This window comes from Lactuca saligna, chromosome 4 (genome assembly GCF_052625555.1).
Source record: "Lactuca saligna cultivar CGN05327 chromosome 4, ASM5262555v1, whole genome shotgun sequence".
Taxonomy (NCBI): Eukaryota; Viridiplantae; Streptophyta; class Magnoliopsida; order Asterales; family Asteraceae; genus Lactuca; species Lactuca saligna.
In genome coordinates, this window is record NC_136420.1 from 161,463,741 (window position 1) to 161,488,649 (window position 24,909).

Here is a 24,909-nt window from a genome sequence, read left to right on the forward strand (position 1 = left end):
AAATGTACTTTTTACAAATCTCCTAATATCTTATAATTTCAATCCTACTTTATAATTTTTCATAACTATGTTATTTTCAAGATTGACTGCTTTAATAGTGTTTTTTTTTTCAGTCTATTCAATTTTATATTTCATTGTACAACATTATCGTTTGTATGTATTCTGAAATTTCACTTTAAAAATGTTTAATGTTTACACCTTGATGTTAATTTTTTTAATAAACTCATGTAATAATTATAGAATATATATCTCATTTTAATTAACATTCACTTCCTTTATTATATCAAATTTCTCATTAAACGGATATACTTTTGGAAAATAATAATTATAATAGGGCAACATTATCTAAAACGTAAATGTTTGATATACTTTTGGAGAAAAAAAAGCAGGATCATTAAAAAAAAATTATATAAAGAAAATACAAATTTAAATTTGTTGAAATTATGGATGAATTTACTGACGAAAATTTATTTTGGAAGCAGTTGTATTTTGTAAGGTATAATAATATTACAAAATTTGAAATATCTATATTTGTTGTGTAAATTAATAAATTTTATTGTTACTATACGAAGATAAAAAAGTAGGTTGATATGATATATAAAAACATAATAATTTCAATGATATTTTAAAATCATGCCAAAATTAACCAGATTCTTATGACATAAAAATTAAAAAAAAAATCATAATCATCTCTAATATATAAAAGTAACATTTTCGTAATTAATATCAGTTACCAGGATAGTTAATTTTTGTTTTGTTAAAGGTACCTAATACCTTTTCATGTTTGTTTGAAAAGTTTCAGAAAAGTAGTTAACTGATTTCATGTAATTTGTGACAAAGAAAATCGAAATATATGAATACATACATTTGATATAGGAACAAAAAATGATCGAAAAATATATAAAAAGCGAAAGAAGCTACTGACCTTCTAGCACATAAGAGCGAATGTTGATAGCAGAGAATGATGATGGAAATTATAAGCAATATTAACGATGTTGTAGGAGAATGTTTGAAGAAAAGAAATTATTGAAAATAAATGTGAGTCGCGGATTCAATGATGAATCGTATATCTATGTGATAATTTGAATATGATTTTTCGGTATTAATGATTTCCTAATAAAAAAAGATTTTATATTACTGGTTTACTAATATAAACAGATTTATATTAATGGTTGATATTAAGGCCTTGATTGAAATGATTTGTTAGTAATATATTTTTAAAATTAATCATATTAAAATCTTCATAACTGAAAATTCAAGATGTAAAATATGGAAAGCTTTTGTTGAAATTAAATACATTCCATTTCACCGAATGTAAGTTATTGATTGATGATTGGAAATCATTTATGGAATTAAATACATTCCATAACAGAAGATTATGTCAGCAATTTGATCTAAGGGTGGAAAAAATGAGATTGAAATACAATCAATGGTCCAAATTATTTAAGATGATGTCATAAAGTTTCTCTTTTAGTAATATTTAAGATTCGCAAATGAATGAGCAAAAGTTCGGAGCCAATTTGTTAAAATCCAAAAATATATGGTACCACTTGTTATGGTAGAATAACTATTATATCTCAAAACAACCAATTAAGATTTTGGTTTAGCTGTAAGGAGTCATCCTATCCTCTCAATTGAGACGAGTTTTTTTTTTTTTTTTTTTTTTTTTTTTTTTTTTTTTTTTTGTAAAAGTAGGGCTGTTTGCAAAACCTTTTGTAAAAATAGGGTTCTTTTAAAATATTAGTAAAAATGGTTTTTTTTTTATTTTTAATATTTGGGTCCCACCAAACATATATAAGTGATTTCATTAATTTCAAAAAGGACCTTCAGTTATCGTTTTTTTTTTTAATCGTTTTTTATTTGTTTCTTTTAATTTTAATTTAGCACTTTAATAAGAATAAAATATAGTATCTTAAAAATAAAATTTTATATCAAATTAAATACAACAGAAAATATTATTTTAGTTTAAAGTTTAGTATTGTATTTTACACAAATTGTTTTTACACCAAATTTGATTTTAATTTATATTGTATTTTCCACCATTTTTTTGTTTACTAACATATAAATGTGCTTGAATTTGGATCGTTTCAAATATATTATAAAATCCATTAATTATTTTCAATAAGATATATTGTGAAGTAGATTGTTTTTTAATGATAGATATACTATACCTAAACTACTTTTAATATAAGGGACTTAAACTCTCGATATAACTATACCTAAACTACTTTTAATATAAGGGACTTAAACTCTCTGATATAAAAGATTGTCATCTTTTTTTTATATAAATATTCACAAGTACATTGTTATTTCTGTCGATCTTATCTACAATTTTATTGGATAAAACCTACTACACGAAAGGAATTATGACGACTAGAAAAGTGAGAAGGTGAACTAGATGATGCCCAATTAGTCTTGATGACGAACTTAATGATGTCATGACAGATCCTTAGAAAGAACCAGCTCCTATGTTTCATTCTATTATATACCATTATAAATTTTGGTTACATTGGGTGGATATTGTATCATCGATGAAGCCTATTTTATTTTTGGCGAATAATGCATTTACCATCTCACCTTTTTAGTCATTTTTCGTTGCAAAATATCCATGAAGGTTTTATTACTTGTAAAATACAAAAAATTATGTATGAACATTTATATCCAATGTTAATTAAGATGACAAGTCTTGGTATTTGATCATAACTAAAACAATTTTACTTAATAGCACACATGTAAATAATGATCTCAACATTTTATTTAATAATATAACTTATTAAAAAAATTAATGCATCTTATAGTTTATTTTGAGAACACATACATCTTATTAAATAAAATTTGGTGTAAAGTTTGAAATTAAATTAAAATCAAATTTGGCGTAAAAAGTAAGTTGAGTAAACTACAAATACTAAACTTTAAACATAAATAATAATTAATTGTATTTAACATTATAAAAAGATTATGATACTATATTCTATTATTATTAAGATGCAAAATAAATTTTAAAAGAAAAAAAAAATCTAAATTAAATGTTAAAAAAGTGAAAGTTAAAAGACTGTTTTGAAACTTATTAAATCAGTTATATATGTTTGGAGGGATTAAAATAAAAAAGACCCCATTTTTACCAAACATTTTAAAACAACCCTATTTTTACAAAGGTTCTCTCAAACTACCCTATTTAAAAAAAAAAAAAAAAAAAAAAAAAAAAACCCCTCCAATTGAGAGGGGTATAGGTGGTAGACCATTCATTTATTTGTTTAATAAATAAAAAAATAAATAATTAGAAAAATAAATAAAAAGAAATTAGAAAAAATAAAATATTCATTTTATGTCGCTCAACCAAAGAAATTGAAAAAACAAATAGTAAAATAGTAAAAATATAAAAATTAAAAAGAACTAAAAATGAAACAATACAGTGACAATCCGAATTAATTTTTAAATTATCTTCTAAACATAAAATTTAACAATTAAATCAAAGAATAACCAATATATAATTTTCAAAGTAATCCATTATTCTAGAAAATTCATAACTTTAATTAAAATAATTGATGTATAAGAAATTAATAAGTATTTTTTTTCTCTATTATACTTGAATTTTAAGATTTGATGGTGATTTTGCGATTAGTTCAATTCAAATCTTCTCATAAAACCAAACAAATCTTCTTATAAAACCAAACAACATGCTTGAAAAACTTGTCATATAAACAAAATCAATCAACAATTCTACTAGTTTCTTTTCTATTTCTTTGTATCTTTATTATTATCAAACAAAACATTTATTAATTCTCTCTAATTTCCTATCAATCTCTCAACTTCTTCTCTCCTCTCCACAACTACAAAGTACAAACCCACCCTCCTCTCTCTTTCTTCCTACCCCTCCACCTCCACATCAGCCTCAACTGCCTCTGCCCGTTTGTCCACAACCACCACATAAAACCCCTTCGTCCTAATAAACAACACCAAAGATACAAACATCCCGAAAACACAAACCACAGCAAACACAAAAAACGAATCCCTAAAGCAATGAATCCCATTGCAGGAACCCCCTCCTTTTGCTTCTTTATCATAAACTAGATTATAGCCCGCGTTAAACGCGGGAAACGCATAAAAAACATATAATCGTTTGTAGATATTGTATAATGATTATAAAAAAATATATATATGGTTATTGGTATTATTGAAATATGTAGAAAATACATTGAAAACGATAAATATATATAATCATTGAAAGATCTCTTTGTAGATATTATTTTTTGTTTTATTAGTTGAACGATTTTCCTCGTCTTATATAGTTATGATATTTATATATTTATAAGCATTTTAATTAGACGTTCATTGCATAATAATGTTACCTAATTTAAACATATATTGACAATCAATATAATTAGACGTTCATTGCATAATAATGTTACCTAATTTAAACATATATTGACAATCAATATACCGTTTTTTCTATTGCATTAAATATTAACAACTATTTTATTTATTCAAATAAAGTTATGTAATATAATTTATAAAATGTTAAATGTTATATAGATTTAATTTTAGTATATCATCAATGAAGATTCTTTTCTAAATCATGATTGGTTTATTTTAAATTGATTATAAATATAAATGCTAGCTTTTATGTTTGTTCTTATTTATTTAGTATTCGCAAAAATTTTGCATTAGTTTTGGTGCAACTTTGAATAATTTTAGTATATCAATTTAATTTGATATATCTGTCAATTATATGAAATATCAAATAATGACATTTCATTACTATTATGATAATTTAGTTTATATATTGTATTTTCACTAATCTTAACAGTCTTATTTTTTCTAATAACCGTAACGCTTTTACTAAATGTACTTTTTACAAATCTCCTAATATCTTATAATTTCAATCCTACTTTATAATTTTTCATAACTATGTTATTTTCAAGATTGACTGCTTTAATAGTGTTTTTTATTTCAGTCTATTCAATTTTATATTTCATTGTACAACATTATCGTTTGTATGTATTCTGAAATTTCACTTTAAAAATGTTTAATATTTACACATTGATATTAATTTTTTTAATAAATTCATGTAATAATTATGGAATATATATCTCATTTTAATTAACATTCACTTCCTTTATTATATCAAATTCCTCATTAAATGGATATATTTTTGGAAAATAATAATTATAATAGGACAGCATTATCTAAAACGTAAATGTTTGATATACTTTTGGAGAAAAAAAATCAGGATCATTAAAAAAATATATATATATATATATATATATATATATATATATATATATATATATATATATATATATATATATATATATAAAGAAAATACAAATTTAAATTTGTTGAAATTATGGATGAAATTACTGACGAAAATTTATTTTGGAAGGAGTTGTATTTTGTAAGATATAATAATATTACAAAATTTGAAATATTTATATTTGTTGTGTAAATTAATAAATTTTATTGTTACTATACGAAGATGATAAAAAAAAAAAAAAAAAAAAAAAAAAAAAAAAAAAAAAAAAAGTAGGTTGATATGATATATAAAAACATAATAATTTCAATGATATTTTAAAATCATGCCAAAATTAACCGGATTCTTATGATATAAAAATTAAAAAAAAATCATAATCATCTCTAATATATAAAAGTAACATTTTCGTAATTAATGTCAGTTCCCAGGATAGTTAATTTTTGTTTTGTTAAAGGTACCTAATACCTTTTCATGTTTATTTGAAAAGTTTCAGAAAAGTAGTTAACTGATTTTATGTAATTTGTGACAAAGAAAATCAAAATATATGAATACATACATTTGATATAGGAACAAAAAATGATCGAAAAAAATATAAAAAGCGAAAGAAGGTACTAACCTTCTAGTGCACAACAGTGAATGTTGATAGCAGAGAATGATGATGGAAGCTATAAGCAATATTAACGATGTTGTAGGAGAATGTTTGAAGAAAAGAAACGATTGAAAATGTGAGTCGCGGATTCAATGATGAATCGTATATGTATGTGATAATTTGAATATGATTTTTCGGTATTAATGATTTCCTAATAAAAAAAGATTTTATATTACTGGTTTACTAATATAAACGGATTTATATTAATGGTTGATATTAAGACCTTGATTGAAATGATTTGTTAGTAATATATTTTTAAAATTGATCATATTAAAATCTTCATAACTGAAAATTCAAGATGTAAAATATGGAAAGCTTTTATTGGAATTAAATACATTCAATTTCAACGAATGTAAGTTATTGATTGATGATTGGAAAGCATTTATTGGAATTAAATACATTCCATATGGGGAAGATGATGTCAGCAATTTGATCTAAGGGTGGAAAAAATAAGATTGAAATACAATCAATGGTCCAGATTATTTAAGATGATGTCATAAAGTTTCTCTTTTAGTAATATTTAAGATGCTTCCAAGCACTCTCACAGACAATATATACGATCCAACAGGATTAGCTGCAGCTATCGTATTGAAAATTGTCCCCATATGCTTCACCCCAAAAATTTCAGAAGTAATCGTAGGCATTAAAAAACCACTGTGATCCATAACATATGCCGATAACCGCTGTACCAAAGAGCAAATTCCCACCATAAGCGATCCAAAGATGGCCGACGACCATCGCCAAAAGTGTTATCGAGATCGATGAACATCGGTCTCCCCAGCCCCACTCGTGTAAAGAGAAATCAGACAGATATCCACCACTGAATCTTCCTAGAAAGTTCCAGATACTCCATAGAGACAAAATTCTGATGATTTTGGTTGTTGAGTAATTAAGAGACTGACCTATTTGAGTTACGTTGTTGATGGTGGCGAGACCAGAACCCATCGCACACACCATGGATGCCAAAAGGAGCCAGAAGTTGACGATGGTCATTGCTTGTAGCAGATTCATTTCAACCGCCGGTGAACCACCGTGACTCGCCACCACCTGACTCTCTGAAGCTACAATCAATGCTTCTCTAGCCTCTTGCTGTTCGTTGGTTTGAGTTGTGCATGCGATTAGAAGAAAAGGATTAGAATACCAAGAATGATGGTTGTAATGACGTGAGCCCGTGATGAGAAGACGATTTTGTTTTGAAGGTAGAGTGTGATGGTTAGATATCCGGCTATGGTGACTTCGTTGTGTTTGAGGGGTTTTCGTGAATGAGAAACATGAGAATGAGGGAGACGAGAGATGGAACCACGACAAGCATTAGTATGAATTTGGTTGGTTTGCCGTCGAAGAACGTCATGTAGATTTGTATTAGTATCGCTCCGCTTAGACCGAGAAAGCCCTGAGTAAATGAAAATTACGAAATTCTGTTATAACAGAGCATATTCATAAGATCATACATTCATACAGTTAATCAATGGCATGAAGCTGGAAAAATTGAATTAATGGATGTTAGGATAATAGGATGTATGAAGCTTTTGTTGATCTTAGCCAGCGTTCATGAAAATTCGTAAATTGAGAATGTAGTAGTACCGTATGAAAGTTACAGCGTATGGTACAACTTTCCAATGCATTTGATTCAAATGTTTTGTATGAGTATATGATTCACGCGGCGGTTTTACGTTCACCTTAATCTCTAACTTTTGATTTCACCGATCATCGGAATGTAGAATCAAACGAAAAACTGATGGATCGGAACAAACTGTAAACATGCCGATATGTAAAAATGCACAACCTGATTGATAATTGTATGAATTACCTTCATAATGCCGATGGTTGTTCCACCGTAATCTGGAAAATTCCTGACGGCGACCACGATATTTGCGGTATTGAAGAATGTCTGAGCATGTGACGCCATGAACATGAAGATGCACATGAGCAGGACGCTCGGCTTGTAAATGCGTCTGGTGATGGACAACCACATAAGGAAGTAACCGAAGAAGCACTGAGCCACTCCAAACAAGTAGACGATCGGAAGTCCGCATTTGAAACGAGAAGACGACGACGTTGAATCGCGGTGGTTATTAGTGACGGCGTGATAGAGGAGACTGGCTAAAACTCCGATATTAGCGCCGATGTCCTTGAAGACGGAGACGGTGTCGAGAGTCGATTGGTCGTAACCTTGGCTAGATTTGAGGGCGGCAGAGTAGATTCCGAAGGCGTAGGAGGCACCGCCGGTGCACTGGATCCATATGCTCGCCACTGTAGCTATCAATTTACTGTTTTCTATTTTTTTAATTTTCAGAAGTAGATTGTATGTATTTGAGATCATTTCCATTAATGCGTGTCTGTATCGATGAACAATATTCTGGATGTATGTTTATAATGGAAGACGGAACTACACGGGTCGAGAGTGCGTGGTCAAAACGCGCCACCGCTGATATGTTTGGGAATTATTTGGAGGGGCCCATACGTCATATGCCGTTAGTATGCGTGGACACATTAGAAACTCGTGGGTTTACATGATGTATAAACAATGGATATTTTCATTGTCATTTATAAGATACTAGGTTATAACCTGTGTACACCACGGATGAAATTTTAATATTAGAAAAATTAATCATATTATAACTTAATTATCGAGCAATGATAAAATCATGAGTTTGTATGATCTACGGAAAGGAAGTCAAAGAGAGAATGTACTCTTAATATGTTAGAACAAATTAAAACAATGTACTTTGCTTGGTTTGTTTATCGTAACAAATTAAAACAATGTACTTTGCTTGGTTTGTTTATCGTAAAATATGTATTTAAATATTGGATGTTTATTGTTTATTGAAAATCATGAGCATATTTTTATATTAGAAGATTATATATACATAAATATGATTCTGTTTATTATAAAGCATATTTTTTTTAAAGTTTTTTTTAGTTTCATTGCATGTAATTCCGGCTTTTTTATTTCTAAAGGGGTCAACTTTTATTCCATGTAATAGTAAGCTTTTAGATAATATACAACATTAAAAAGAGCAAATAAACTTGATGTTGAACAAAATTACAAGAACTTAGACAATTTCCACATTGACACATGGACTATAACTATAATTTATATAGGGACCATAACTTGACAATTTCTACATTGACACAGGAACCATACCTGTAATTTATAGAGGGATCATAACTGTAATTTACATTGGGACCATTTTTGTAATTTACACACGATCATTGAAGCTTTATCTCTTGTTTTATACACATTTATTTCAATCCCATTCATCAAGTACATCCGCATTGTTTTATAAATTTGATTGCTATTTCTTGCACATGTTACAACTTACAGGTAAGATCACTACAAAATCCATTTATTATGTAAAGATCACTACAAAATCCATTTTCATCTAATAAAATCTTGATAACCTGCTATCATCCAAAAGAAAATAGATAACCAAGCAAAAAGTAAGTAATAATGGTATGTGTTACGACTTATGTGGGTGGGTGTGGAAGAGGGGGGGGGGGGGGGGGGTGGTTCTAGAAAACAGATAATCATATAGGAAAAAAGGGGGAGATAATGAAGCTACATAGGTACAATCTTCATCACCAAATGCCAATAAGAAAAGTTGTTTGAGATTCATGAATAACCAAATGATATAATATTATTATTTGTCTTAGGCATTTCATCAAACACCTATTAGGTATCATCATAAAACATCAATTTCTTAACCACTTTTATCATTTACCTACTACAAGCATAAAACAATAAAGTTGAACACAACATTTGACCAAAATTTATATGATTTATCATAAAAAAAATCTTTTTTGATGAGCATATACTAGTAACAAAAAACCGAACAACAATAATAAGAAGCAACAAAATTTAAATCAATTAGATTTTTTACAAACCTGCTTCAGCTAGGAGATTGATGTGGCATATTTGGCCAAGATTGTTGATTTATGCATGCAACATGTAAGTAAATCTTTAAGAAAACATGTTTATTTTCTATGAGAATTAGGGTTCGAGAGGCAGCCAGATGGAGAGGAAAAGAATTTGGATTGCCCCGATTAGAACAAACAAAAAGGTAGAACATAATGCAAATCTGAACTTTTTTGAGGACGAAGGATCATTACACCAGGTTAATTGGTCTTTTCTACCTCTTAACACATCGTCGATGATGGAATGGAGATGAAAAACAAAAAAATTTAAAATTGCAGACGGCACACATTAAAAAAAAAAAAAGTCGTATATTAGGAGAGATACGCGGAAGGAAAATTGATTGTTGATTTCTTGCAAATTAAATTGGTGAATTGTAATTTAAACTGAATTCCTGATTAGTAGGAGGTGATGATGTAGAATTTACAGCAGAAGGAATGGGCGGGAAAAACAGGGAAAGGAAAGCCGCAGTAGTGACACGTGGCAAGTAAGAGGAGCAAAAGGATGACACGTGTAGTTTAAGGGAGTCTTTTATTAAGATTAAGATAAGATTAAGATTTTATTTAATTACCTTTATAAATGTATCAATTAAACTTTTTAAATGGTTTTTCCGTTGGGAAATCTGCGAAAAAGTCCCAATATTTTAGGTCAGTTTACGATTTAGTCCCAAATTAAATTTTGTTTACAAAAAAGGACAGATTACCGACTAAAACTTCGGATTAACCCTTCGTGGCCGGTTTCACAGATTTAGCCGGTATCTCGTCTTTTTTCGTTAATTAATCAAAATTTTGGGGCTTTTTCATTAATTAATCAAAATTTTAGGGCTTTTTCATTATTTATTACCAATAAACCAAAATATTTGGACTTTTCTGAAGGTTACCTTTAAACTAATATATATTATGTGATCTAATTTAATATGTACTATTCCATGTCTTCTTTCTTATGCTCTTCTAGGCTCTCTGTGTGTTTTTATCGGTGTCGTCAAACCCAACAACAAAAATCTCACTCACAAGTCTTGTTAACTCCATCGATTTTCCAAAATTATCCATTCACAACTCTATGATCATCTTTCAATCTCCAAATAAAGAACGGAGAAAATCGTTGTTGATTACGTGGATGTCCCTATTACCTAACCATGACTTAAACCGTGGTTCCAACACTTGGATGTTCCTATTACCTAACCATGACTTGAACCCATACACTAATGGCGTTGTCCATAGTGTTGTTAACAATAGAAGACGAATCTCACATGTTCAACCACTGATACATTGGCTCAAGTCTTACTTGGCCCTAGTTTCCTTACAACACTATAGAAGCCTCGACATAAGATAAATCCCACATGGTTCATCATTTATTGGTTTTTTTTTGTCAAAAAGTAAAGCATTTTAGAAGCCCCAAATAGACTAAAACGTAATAATGACAATTATTGTAATATTACAATAATTGTCATTATTACGTTTTAGTTTATTTGGGGCTTCCAGAATGCATTAGTTTTTGGCAAGACACAAACCTTGAAAATTAGGTTTTTCACACTCAGCTCCTACTCGTTGAGTTGGGGTCCTCCAACTCGTCGAGTAGACTCTAGAAATTACGCGACCATTAACACTCTCTACTCGGCGAGTTGGGGCCTCCAACTCGTCAAGTTGATCAGACAACAAGAATATAACTTAATTAAATATTATACCTGGGAGTCGGGATGTTACACCTATTGTAAGGAAACAAGGGTCAAGTAAGACTTGAGCCAAGGTATCAGTGGTTAAACCCTGTGGGATTTGTATTTTGTTGTTAACAAAACTATGGCCAATGCCGTTAGTGTATGGGTTCAAAATAAGGTTCGAGTCATGGTTAGGTAATAGGAACATCCGAGTGTTGGAACCGTAGCTCGTAGGTATACCAAATTAATATTTTAATAGTTTATGATGGATAGCTTGTTGACATTTTTTTTTTTACAATTAGAGTTAACATTCTTCATGGTTTTCAATACATCATATCGAGTTGATTTTTTTTACATATGTTGAGTTTTTTAAGATTAATGGTTCATTCTTCATGGTTTTCAAGCCCTATTATAAGGAAACAAGGATCATGTAAGACTTGAGCCAAGGTATCAGTGGTTAAACCATGTGGGATTCGTATTTTGTTGTGAACAACACTATGGACAATGCGACTAGTGTATGGGTTCGAAATAGGATTCAAGTCATGGTTAGGTAATAGGAACATCCAAGTGTTGGAACCACATTTGAAGTCATGGTTAGGTAATATGGGCATCCACGTAATCAATAAGGATTTTCTCCGTTCTTTATTTGGAGATTGAAAGATGATCATAGAGTTGTGAATGGATAATTTTGGAAAATCAATGGAGTTAACGAGGCTTGTGAGTAATATTTTTGTTGTTGGGTTTGACGACACTGATAAAAACACACAGTGAGCCTAGAAGAGCATAAGAAAAAAGACATGGAATAGTACATATTAAATTAGATCATATAATATATATTAGTTTAAAGGTAATCTTCAGAAAAGTCCAAATATTTTGGTTTATTGGTAATAAATAATGAAAAAGCCCTAAAATTTTGATTAATTAATGAAAAAGCCTTAAATTTTTGATTAATTAACTAAAAAAGACGAGATACCGGCTAAATCTGTGAAACCGGCCACGAAGGGTTAATCCGAAGTTTTAGCCGGTAATCTGTCCTTTTTTGTAAACAAAATTTAATTTAGGACTAAAATGAGTTCTAAAGGTTAATCCGAAGTTTTAGTAGTAAAGTTTTAGCCGGTAAACTGACCTAAAATATTGGGACTTTTTCGCAGATTTCCCTTTTTCTGTTAGGAGGAATATTTTTTATATGTACTTTGTTAAAAATCAAAATATCACATTTTTCCAATCAAAAATTAAAATATCATATTTATAATTCATAACCTTTCAAAATCGTTTTTATCTTAATAAACTTTCAAATGTCTTATTGTTCATAGACATCAAATTATATATTTGTTCAAAATCTTATTTTAAACCTTTAAAAAGTATATATATATATATATATATATATATATATATATATATATATATATATATATATATATATATATATATATATATATATATATATATATACATATATACTCTTAAGGGTATATAAGCTTAGGTGCCCAAACTCAACATACTTTATTGTTTTGTATCATATATGTACATTGTAATTGTTCAATGTTCTTATAATTTAACTTCTAACTTGATTTACTTCTAAGATTTTTATAAATTTCACATTTATCTTCTTCTTACATAATTTTCATTTTCAACTCTAATATATATAACCTAATAGGTGTTCGGCAAAAAGAAGTGATATAAGAGGAAAACAATAGTGAAATTTCAAAAATCTTCAAAGTAAATCAAGTTAAGGTTGAAGTTTAATAACATTATAATAAATATATCAAACAAAACGACTAATTATAGTGAGTTTGGGTACCTAAGCTTATATACCCTTAAGGGTATATTCACTTTTCCTATATATATATATATATATATATATATATATATATATATATATATATATATATATATATATATATATATATATATATATATATATATATATATATAATTTTTCTAAATCGATATATTTATCAATTTACTATTCTAACCAATGTTTTAAATAATGTGAGGCGTGACTTGACGGCAATGTCAAGTCTCAAGTTTTTTTGAGACATGGCGAGCCATATCGTTTGTAAAACGTGACTTAAGGTGACAATTTTGTATATAATTAATAATTTCATATGTATTTTCTACTATTATTTATTTTTATATACGTATGTGACTTAAGACAACATTTTGTCAAAGCTTGGTAGCAAGTACAAGTTTTGGAGTCATGATGTTTCATAGCGGAGCCATAGCGAAACATTGATTCTAACTTTAAATACTCATCTAAAAAAATGCTTGTTGAAGTGATTTTTGAAAAAGGAATAGTGATTTTTCTTTGTTTGAGATTTTTGCATATAGCATCAACGATTTTGATAGGACTTTGATTGTAATGGAGAAATTTTAAAATGCCTTTAAAATTGAATTATGTAAGACTTTAACAAGTAGTCGATTTTATGAATGATTTGAAAAAAAAGATTAAATTCACTGGACATTTAATTTATTACCTTTTAGTGGGATTTAATGTTGTCAAAATTCAAAACAAGAGAGTTGCATATATAATTTTGATTACTCAGATTCACCAATTCATGGAGCATGATTGGTTTTGTTCTAAAAATATATGTCAATTTTTTAGATGAGATTTTGAAGATCAATCAACGAGTTGATGTTGTGGAATTTCTAAAGACAATAATACTCTATTAAAAAAGTTTTTTTTTAGGGAAATATGACATTTGAAGTTTATAAAGGGTAAATATGATATTTATATTTTTGGTTGCGTAAATATAAAATTTAAATATTAGGTTAGGTAAATATAATTTTTTGATGTTTAACAAGGATATATATAAAATTATCCCTTTTTGTTAGAACGAGTCGGAAAAAATTATAATTTATGGGAAAAACTAATGTAATTACCCTATGTTCGAAATTAGATGTGACAATTTTATCTCATTCACTTATTCACACTAAAACGACTAGTGATGAACATCAAGTTGTACCAGACCGAGTACCGAAGAACTGAGAACCGATTTAGTGACAAATAAAGAACTGAAATTTGTATTGAATATCCTGGTTTCGGTTCGGTTCTACAAGGAAGTGTGATTTTTAGGGATGTTCAGTTTCAGACCCGCTCGAAACTAGACTAAGAACTATAGGACCACAAATCAACTTATTGCAAAATGGAGAATAAAGAACCAAACCGAGTCCCTCGGCTCTAATTATTTTCGATATGATCCAGCCCACCGGGCCAAATGCTCATTCCCTAAAAGGATCGTGTGAAACATTCCAAAAATACAAGCCAAAAATTTCATTTTAACTCTTTAATAAAACCATAATTATCTTTCAACATATAAAAATCGTAAACTGTGTATCTCAAGACTAACAAAACATCTATCAAATATATCATGGTATAAACATCCCAGGCTGAACAAATGGTGTGTGTAATGCAATCTTCCCGAGCTCCTCTTTTGAAAACTGAAGCACCTGAAACCAAAAACTGAAACTGTAAGCACGAAGCTTAGTGAGTTCCCCCAAACTATCACATACCATGCAATAACATATAAAGCACATACTAAAACTTGCCCACTGCATCAGAATGAAGTCCGAAACTGACTAGTGCCTCGCCCTCTGCATCGGACCGGAGTCCGGAACTAACTAGGGCCTTGCCCACTGCATTGGACCAAAGTAGAGACTAACTAGGGCCTTGCCCCCTACATCGGACCAAAGTCCGGAACTGACTAGGGCCTCACCCTCTGCATCGGACTGGAGTCCGGAACTAACTAGGGCCTCACCCTCTGCATCGAACTGAAGTCCAGAACTGACTGAACATAACATAACATAATCATAACATATAACAATAACACATATACAACATACTGCATCAGATTGCAGCTCAGAACACATAACACATAGACATGCCTGAATCACAAAGACATCAAGCATACTGAACTACTGCCATCTAAACAGGCCGACATTGTGGTCGTAGACCCATTCCTAATGGAAGGAAACTCACCTTGCACTGTTGAAACCTTGATGGTACACTTCTGGATGTTATCTAACAATCCCCGCACTGCTGCTCCTCTAGCTCCCCGAACTATCAATACCACAATAATACTTAGCCTAATACAATAATCCTCCATAGGGTAGAATGACCATTCTACCCCTCCTAGTCCAACTTGATACATATTCCAAGTCCAACACTGGGTAAGCTTCCCAAGCCCACTAGTGACCCACTAATGGCCCAATTTGCTACATTGGGCCCAATCCTTTAATGGGCCTTACCCTAAGCCCAATTATATATATTCATTGGTCCATATTAACTGAACCTGATGGCCCACTATGGCCCAAAGGACCAAAATCCAAAACACATCCCACACCGAGGCCCAATACGCATACAGCCCAAATCTGTTGAGTACGATGGGCATACTCCAATGTACGTTAAGCGTACTGGCCTGCTAGTGAGTACGTTGGGCTTACCTTCACGTACGCTCAGCGTAATCCTCCTATTAAGACACTTTTCCATTAAGTGCTTCATACTCCACTCTAGAGGCTACTAACTCATATCCAGGTCCTTACTGATGTCTTAAACCATAAAGTCACTAACTTGGTGACTTGCAATCCACCAAACAAGTCCAAACTCAAAAGGTGACAACATGATTTCATTCCAAGGGCTAGATCTCATGCATAGACATAAATGAGTTCTAAAGGTTGAAACTTTACTACTTATGGGACTCATATGACACTAAGGGTGGCAACCTTGGACCTAGAAGACGAGTTGTGACATAAACGTCAAATCTTGGAATCAAAAAGACCCAAAACTTCCATTAACATAGATCCAAGCATACATAAGGAAAGTTTCAGACTTGATACCTCACAATGGTCTAAAATGGAACCAAAATCTCATATCTACAGCTTCCTTTTCAATCGACCACCTTGCTAAACTCTTCTCTTGTTTTGAAATGGGTTCACAACACCCAAATACTCACTTAATGGCTACCAAAGCTTCAATAACACTCAAGGAGGGTTAGGGTTTCGTGGAGAGTGCTTAAGGATGAGATGGGGTTGGCCCCTTTAAGCATGATGTTCCTTTTATAGTGCCACAACCCCAAATTAGGGTTTTAGGAAAGCTGAGTGTACGCCTCCGCGCACCCGCGACCATGCACCGTATTATGCTGGGCATACCCACGTGTCTCTTTTATGCATACATGGCTCGTCTTGCCAACTTTCCCCATTAAGGGACCATTAATGTCAACAACTTCAAATCATCATAATTCCTTTGTTCTACGTCTGTTTCTGACGGACCTTATATCCACGAATAGGTGACGAGAAGCCATACGCTTCTAGCGACACATCCCGACCCAAAACCTCTTGAATAAAAACTTAAAACCCATAAATGACCAAAACGCCCCTAGCCTTGGCCTTCGAAATCCATAAACGTATATTTTCAGAACAGGGTGTTACAACTCTCCCCCCACTTAAACTAGATTTCGTCCTCAAAGTCCACCATGACCAACTATCCTACAATCTGCTCTCAACATTCCTGTCCCATGCACACATCACCTGCCGGATCCGATCCCCGAAGAACCTCAAAAGCACTTCTAATCACCAACAATCCTGAGAGCACGACTCTTACCCAACCGACAATCCTTTTGGTACTCCTTGAGTACTTATGTTGGACATCCTATGGGTTCACCCCTTTTCTCTTGCGCAATCATTGGCCTACCCAAGGCAAATTCTAAAAAAAACAATCCTTCCTTTCTCTGTGACGGACGTAGCCTTCACTGTATATACTTCTCCAGCCACTCCCAGTGCTGGTCACTTCACTGACACTTAGTGAGTGTTCTCTCTTGCTATATCTTGATGCTGAAAACCCCTCCCAGCAAATGGGTCAGATAATCCTTGATATTGCCATATTTATACATATTTTTAGGCAATATTTAATTACATTTCTATTGATATTTTGGTTATTTTCATAGAATAATGGTACTGATGAGTTTAAATTGTTATTTTGCAGCCAAATAGAAGCATCTTCGAAGATAGGGACAGAAATTGACAAGATGTGGAATTTTGGAGGATTGAAGAAAAGAAGAACGGAAAATCACCCAAAAGACATATTCACGACGTGAACAAGTCATGGTTGACGACATGAGTAGAGAGTTCTAGAAGATATGCATGCGGGTGGAAGAGTCCTTGCTGAACACGTTTATCTCATATTCACAACGTGAATCCTTATGGTTCATGACGTGAACTCGGGAAATCAGAAATCTATAAATTCCCTTGACCATTACGACTTGAGGACTTTTTGGCTGATTAAAGGGTTTCCAGAAGACGATTTTCATCAGAGGAGAAGTTCCAGAAAAAGGTTTTCAACACCAAGGGAGCAGAGGTTCATAATTTAGTTTACTTAGTTGATACTTATGAACATGTTTGTCTATTTAGTTTGTGTTTGCTTGTTAGTTGCTATTTGATGTGACATCCCCAAATTCACGGCCAGAAAAGACCGATTTGTTTATGCTTTATTTGAAAATCATAGTATATTTTTAAAGAAATATAATGCGAAATTTGTCCCAAAAATAATATGAAAAAGAATTTATCAAAGCATTTCCGTAGAAATGTATTATATTAAAAACTTTGGGATATCATTGTTAATACAGATCAAAGGCATAAACATAAACAGCATAGACATTATAATATCTATTTATTCTAGTAGCCTATAATCGATTGATCTCTCATTAGATCATCACTCCCGTGCTCTCTTTCCACTACCTGTATATGAGAAAACTGAGTGGGTCAGGCTTGGGAGCCTGGTGAGCACATAGAGCTTTCAACCCGTAATAAATAAGTTTATTAATTTCATTAACCAACAATAACCCGATTACCCATTCCCGTTATCCTCACTTTATATCCCTAAAACACCTATCGTAAGGGATCTAGCCTAAGGATTATCATCGGGATGGACACTACTGCTAAGGGGTTTCCTCAACAATGAATGTCTGTAAGGCAACCATGAGGGGGATAGAGTACACCAGTGAACATATCGTTCACAAACACCTACAGGTTGCAGGCCTGCTAGCGTTCCACTTGACTGTCTAGAATAGTCCGTGGTTGTCATCTATACTCTGCTAGATGACTAGATCAACAACAACATCGAGGCCTCTTGTCATTTTATTTCATCACACACCAACTATTTCATCTACCCATGTTTTACCCAAACATATTTGTAGATATAAAATACATATACAGTTTAAATCATTTAAAACATGTATAATAGTGTTCGTCTAACATAGATAACAAGTATACAAACAATATGCACACATAGCATGTAATTTATATAAAATACTTCATATCTATGAGTAAGATGAAAATAAATACGCACTTACTTTGGTAGCGGGAGTAGATAGAATCTAAAAACAGTCAACGGCTTGTGATCGTCGGGCTCGGGACGCGGAACGACTTTAGAAATCAAGAGAGAAAAGGAAGATTTGGTGTAAGAATAGAATGAGGTCGAACTTGCTATTCATAGGCTGATTTCGGCCCATTCACGTCGTGAGAATTCATTGCTCACGTCGTGAGCTTTTGAGTTATCGTTTCCATAGACTTCTAGCTTCGAAATGTGGCGTTTTGACTCCTCACGTCGTGAGAAAAGAGGCTTACATCGTGAGTCCAGTCAAATTAGGGTTTCTGACACGTGTCATGCTCTTAGACAGTTGTATCTTCGGAAGGTCATAAATTTTCCATACGAACTCCGTTTTTGACGTTCTTTATATCTACGCGTACGTGGAGACATACTCTACAAATTTCATTTAGACCCCTAAGGATAAAAAGTAGTTTACCATAAACTCAGTTTTTACTATTCCTAGTGTCGTGCCGGTTTTGATGCGAAACTTCGACAGGTCGTATCTTCTTCGTTATAACTCGGATTTCGACGTTCTTTATATCTCCGGAATCATTGTCCCGAACACTATAACTTTCTTCATAGATATTGGACCTATTTATTATTTTATTTTTGACGCTTATTTTTATTCTTAACTTATTATATCTTATAATTAAGTATAAGACACATAAAATCACATAATATTCAAATAATTCCTATTTATTATTTCAAAGTAGGTTATAAGTGTTGATCCTAACTATTACACCATTAAATTAAAGCTTAGCCTAGAAACACGGGCGTTACATATGAGCAACTGAATCTAGCTACTCTTGTTTAGCTAGATGAAACTTCTAACTTATGAATCGCTTGATTTTATATGGATTTATTTAGTTGGTAAATTGCTTGTGTTTGATTTATAGTTACCTAGCATGCTTATGTTTGTTTCTTTAGTTACTTAATTTCATGTTCTGTGTAGCTTAGTGACCATTAACTGCATGAACTTTTTTACCTAATGATTTAGTGAACATTAAATCGTTAGAACTAGGATTGACCAATCTAGTTAGTAATTAAAGTAAATAAACTTAGCTGTGATAGAGAACGTAGATTATGACTATAATTGCGTTTACATAATAATTTTTACATAGCGTATTCATAATCATAATTGGTTCTATGTTTAATTGTGTGTCACCATACATAGTTTTACATGAATTAATTAATTATTGGTAAAGTTAGACTTAAATTACTAATATAATTATAACCAACTTGATAATCCATAATTATTAGCTGGCCATAAGGACGAAGTGGATTCGAACTAAACAAGAGTGTTTTTACTTATTGATTGAATTTGAGTTAGGTTCGTCTGATCTTGTAAAATCAGATAAAACCCTTTTTATAATTAGGTTAATTTGATAGCAAGTAGATTAATTAGTAACACCGTTCCTTGTGATCGATACCCAACTTACCCAAGCTATACTGTAATCCAACTAGGTACACTGCCTATAGGTGTATAGTTAGTCTAAGTTTGTTAGGTTATAAATATTAAAATTAGTGAGTACTTTTGTGCACATCAAGTTTTTGGCGTCGTTACCGGGGAACGGACTAGTTAATTATTAGTTTGTTTGATTTAAATTAATCAATCCTTTTTGTAGGGTAAAACCTGCAAGAAGTTACTTTTTTGTTTTAATTTTTTTCTGCATTACAGGACTCACGACGTGAATTTTTAAGATTCACGATGTGAGAACTGAAGTTCTTAATTTTGTTTATTTTAGTTCGTTTTTCTTAGTTCAGTTTTATGTTTTATCTTTTTGTTTTATTTCAGGAGTTCATGACCAGAGGTTCTAACACACCTTTGGTGCCACCACTTGAAGATCCCGAGTCTGCAATTCACAAAAAGAAGGATAAGAGTGTGAAAGAAGATAAAACACCAAAGAAAACGCCTTTACAAGAATTCAAGTCAGTGTTCTCAAAGAAGTCAGGGAAGGAAATGGGGAGTCAAGTTCATCTTCAAAGAACAAGAGCAAGCTTGAACATTTAGATCAAATACCCATCCAAACTGAGTCCGAATACGATACCGAGCGTGAATTTGAAGAACATACAAGTGAAACTGAAAGCGAGCAAAGAAACGAGATGGAGAATATTGAAGAAATATCCATGGGAGCTTACAGAAAGAGAATTCGAGATGATGTTGGTCCAGGCTTAATACAACCCGCTATTCCTGCCACTGCCACATTCGAGCTGAAAGGACATATCCTTTCTGCACTAAAGGATATCCCATTCTATGGAAAAGATCATGAGGACGCGTTCAAGCATTTAGATGAAGTGAACGACATTGATGATTACTTTAATGTCCCGAATGTTAACAGAGATACCGTCTTGCTAAGGATGCTTCCCGTTACCTTTAAAGGAGCTACAAAGGATTGGTTAAAAGCACTTCCACCTGGTACAATCACTACTTGGGCTCAAATGCGTGATCAGTTTCTCAACCAATTCTATCCACCATCCAAGATACCTAAACTCAAGAGGCAATAGCTAATTTTGAGCAAAACCTTGGGGAGTCACTTTACGAAGCATGGGAGCGTTATAAAGGGTTGTTATGGCATTTTCCTCAACATGACCTTAACATGCAACAAGAAGTGTCCATATTCTATGACGGGGTCAATGTAATGACAAGACAACTCCTTGATTCTCAAGGACCGCTTACGAAGAAAAATATGGGCAAGGTCAAGGAATTAGTTGAAGAATTTGCAAAGCATTCTCGTGAATACCACAATCCAAGGAATGAAAGTGTGAAATGAGTTGGGGTGCACATTCTGATTAAATGGCTGCTATGATGGCAATGCTTAACACTATGGATAGGAGATTTACCCAAATGGACCAATCAATTCATGCAATTCGAGTTGGTTGTGAGAGATGTAGTGGACCACATTTGACAAAAGATTGCAACATGGATGAATATGGGAACAAGAAAGCTCAAGTTTGATATTCAAGTGGAGATAAATACGATGAAGACTGGAGAAAACCAAAGAGAGAGTGGCTGCCATACGAAGAATACAAGAAGCAAAAGGAAGATAAATATAAGCAAACTGGTTGAGGCTTCTACCAAAAATAGCAGCCACCAACCGAGAAGAAAGTGGACTTAGAAACCATGTTGACCCGATTCATGGAAGCATCCGAGAGAAGGCACGAAGATACCGATGCAGTGCTAAAAGAACACATGAATATGATGAAGGAACAACACAAAATGATGATTAACCAGCAAGCTTCATTAAGAAATCATCAAGCATCGATTCAAAATTTAGAAGTCCAAGTTAATCAACTCGCTACTTTGGTGAATAGCACATTATCTTCACATCTCCCGAAAAGAAAGTTCAATCTCACGTCATGGCCATTGATACTGAAGAAGAGGTGATTTCTGTGTTTTTAGAAGCATTAGAAGTGGAGCCAAAGCCATCTGAACCAAAGCCAAAGAAGTCTAAGATCAAAAACGAAGAAGCTGCTGAAATGCCAGATTCACATCGTGACCCGATATGTTCACGATGTGGGATCGGTCTGCACAAAAAAATGTATTTGTTCCACCTTATAAACTGCCTTTTCCATTCCCATCTCGAGCACATCTTAGCCTACTGGAAAGGAAACATCTAGAGTTTATTCAGCAAATAAAGGGAATTCCTATTAATGCTCCTTTTATTGATTCACTTGTTAAAGTTCCAGAATATGCTAAGTTCCTCCAAGATTTAATAGACACTCAACATGAATTGAAAAAGAATTCTAAGGTAATTCTAAGTGAGCAAAACTTAAGGGCTGTGTTGGGAGAGATACCTAAGAAGATGGGGGATCTTGGACACCTCACTCTTCCATGTGAGTTTGGTAATAAGTTGAAGACATATGCTTTAGCCGATTCTGGGGCTAGCATTAATTTGATGCCTTTCTCGTTTTATCAAAAGTTAAATATTCAAAAAATGAAGGGTACCAAAATGACAATTCACATGACAAACCGTTCAGTAACACAACCTCAGGGCATTATGGAAGACATCGTAGTTAAAATTGGGAAATTCGTTTTTCCAATAGATTTTGTGGTGTTGGACATGAAAGAAGATCTCGATGTTCTGATTATTCTTGGTTGCCCATTACTAAACACTGCTGGGGCTTTGGTTGATATACGCGAATCTAAGCTAACCTTGAGAGTTGGAGATGAGAAGTAAATTTTTGGAATGGAAGATGGATTTCAAGGATATGATGTTAAGGGTGAAGTGTTCAATATTGATGAAGATAATGCACTTGAAGAATTGGAAAAGCTTATGGAAGAAGAAATCAAGACAAATGATCAAGTCAAGCGCACTAAACCAAGGGCATCCGTTCCATTTTTCATTGAAGTCATTGCTTATACAAAACCAACATCTTGGATGAGTAAGGAAGATGATGACATGTCTAGTGATGAAGAGGAGGTTATATCAAAGGAGACTACCCCAGTGGTGAAGGGGGAGGAGGATATTGTGAAGCTTAAAAATAATGAAAAACTAAAGACTCAAGGGATCAAACGCAAGCTCGATGGAAATGAAGTCAAGGATAAAAAGGATAATTCTAAAAAAGCTTATATTCGTCGAGTGCAAGCTTACAAGAGGCGTTTCAAGGAGCAGAAGATATTGGTGGTGGACTCATCTGAAAATACAACGTAGGATGCACGGAGTCCGGCTCATGACTCTATCAACAAGAAGCACTTCTCGGGAGGCAACCCGAATTTGGTTTTCATTTTCTTTCTTTTTCTTTTTAGTTTTTGCATTTTTAGTTCTAGAAACATCGATCATATCATCCAACTCACTTTATTTATAATTAAACACTAAGTGTGGGGTCCTAAAAATGAAGTGGTAAAATTTATGGAATATAATAAAATATTTAGGATTAATAAAAAATTTATTATCATACAGTATTCACGATGTGAATTTGGAATTAACCGGAAAATATATCATTGATACATATTAGCCCATTTTCTATTAAATTAATTGGCCCAAGACTAATCCATTTCTGATATAGAATGAATGGCCCAAAATTAAGCCCAGATTGGACTCACGATGTGAATCGTTAAATATTCACGACGTGAATAGGGACAAACTCGGGACCACAGACTAAAGAACATAGATCCCTCTTTGACCAACTCATTCTTTATTCCCATGAAGTGAAAGCGAAAAACTGGTCCCCATTGCTTCGATTTAGGCCGACATACACTCTATTTTCGTTTTTGCTTACGTAATCTTCCGATCTAAGGTAATATTTCTTTATTCCCATGTCTAATTCTTCTTTAATAGTTGGAACTTAGGGTTAGGGTTTGTAATTAGTTGAATATCGAAATTGTTCCCTAAAAATCTCGTAATAGCCTCGGAATGTTGATGATTTGTGGTTAGAATTACCATAGGAGTAAACCCCAAACATTGTATTGGCCCGATTTCTACAAAAAGTAGACAGTTTTCGTTGCCGATGATGAACTCACGACATGAATTCCTAGGAATTCACGACGTGAATCCTGGACTGGACAGTTTCTTGTTTCTTTTATTTCTAATATTATGGGTTGTGTTTGTTGGCTGTATTTTGTGTTTACTTATTCAGAAATGGCTCCCAGAAGAGAGGTTCCAACTGGAGTAGCGGGTTTACACCCATTTTACAACTTTCCAACAACCATGCCCGGAGAAGTTTTGACACGATGCAACAATCGGTTGGGGTGTCTTTACAACCGGGAGTTTGCTATTGCCCCCACTATTCAGTGGGCACGTTTGAGGGAAATCAGGCTTATGGATAGGTTATCCTTGTTCTTTACTAAAAATTTTATTGGGAATGGTTTTTCATTCACTTGCTTGGGATGGCTCAATATTTTCCGTGTCCAAGAGTGGGTTTATAAGGAGTTGTGTGTAGAGTTTTTCGCCACAGTGACATTCCACGAGAATGTCCAAGATCCACATTATCAGCAAGCACCGGTCTTTCGTCTCGGGGTGAGTATCGTGAATGTAGCCTCATGAAATTTTCTTGGAGGGTTGGTATATATGATCACCAAGAGGTGATGACTCCTGAATTTGGAATGTTTTTTTAAGGAGGCAGCTAGATCTTATGC

At 32.6% G+C, this 24,909-nt stretch overlaps 1 protein-coding gene, 1 non-coding gene and 1 pseudogene across 2 annotated transcripts; 1 reads left to right on the top strand and 2 right to left on the bottom strand.

The window, feature by feature from the left end:
- Positions 1–3,867: 3,867 nt before the first annotated feature.
- On the bottom strand, positions 3,868–8,229 carry LOC145040312 (protein NUCLEAR FUSION DEFECTIVE 4-like; annotated as a pseudogene).
- Positions 8,230–21,320: 13,091 nt separating this feature from the next.
- On the bottom strand, positions 21,321–21,426 carry LOC145044479 (small nucleolar RNA R71). Its single transcript, XR_013681428.1, has one exon. It is a non-coding gene; the product is annotated as a small nucleolar RNA R71 (small nucleolar RNA).
- A 764-nt stretch (positions 21,427–22,190) lies between these two features.
- Positions 22,191–23,011, top strand: LOC145040313 (uncharacterized). The gene is made up of 2 exons (XM_078988257.1): positions 22,191–22,356; positions 22,515–23,011. The coding sequence occupies exons 1-2, from the start codon at positions 22,191–22,193 to the stop codon at positions 23,009–23,011; spliced, it is 663 nt and encodes a 220-aa protein (XP_078844383.1).
- Positions 23,012–24,909: the final 1,898 nt, after the last annotated feature.

What these genes read in the sequence shown, in the direction of transcription:
- LOC145040313 (XM_078988257.1), top strand. Translation starts at nt 22,191, where the DNA reads ATGGCCATTGATACTGAAGAAGAGGTGATTTCTGTGTTTTTAGAAGCA. An exon ending in ATGTTCACGATGTGGGATCG is followed by an intron (nt 22,357 to 22,514) that starts GTCTGCACAAAA and finishes CACTTGTTAAAG; the next exon opens with TTCCAGAATATGCTAAGTTC.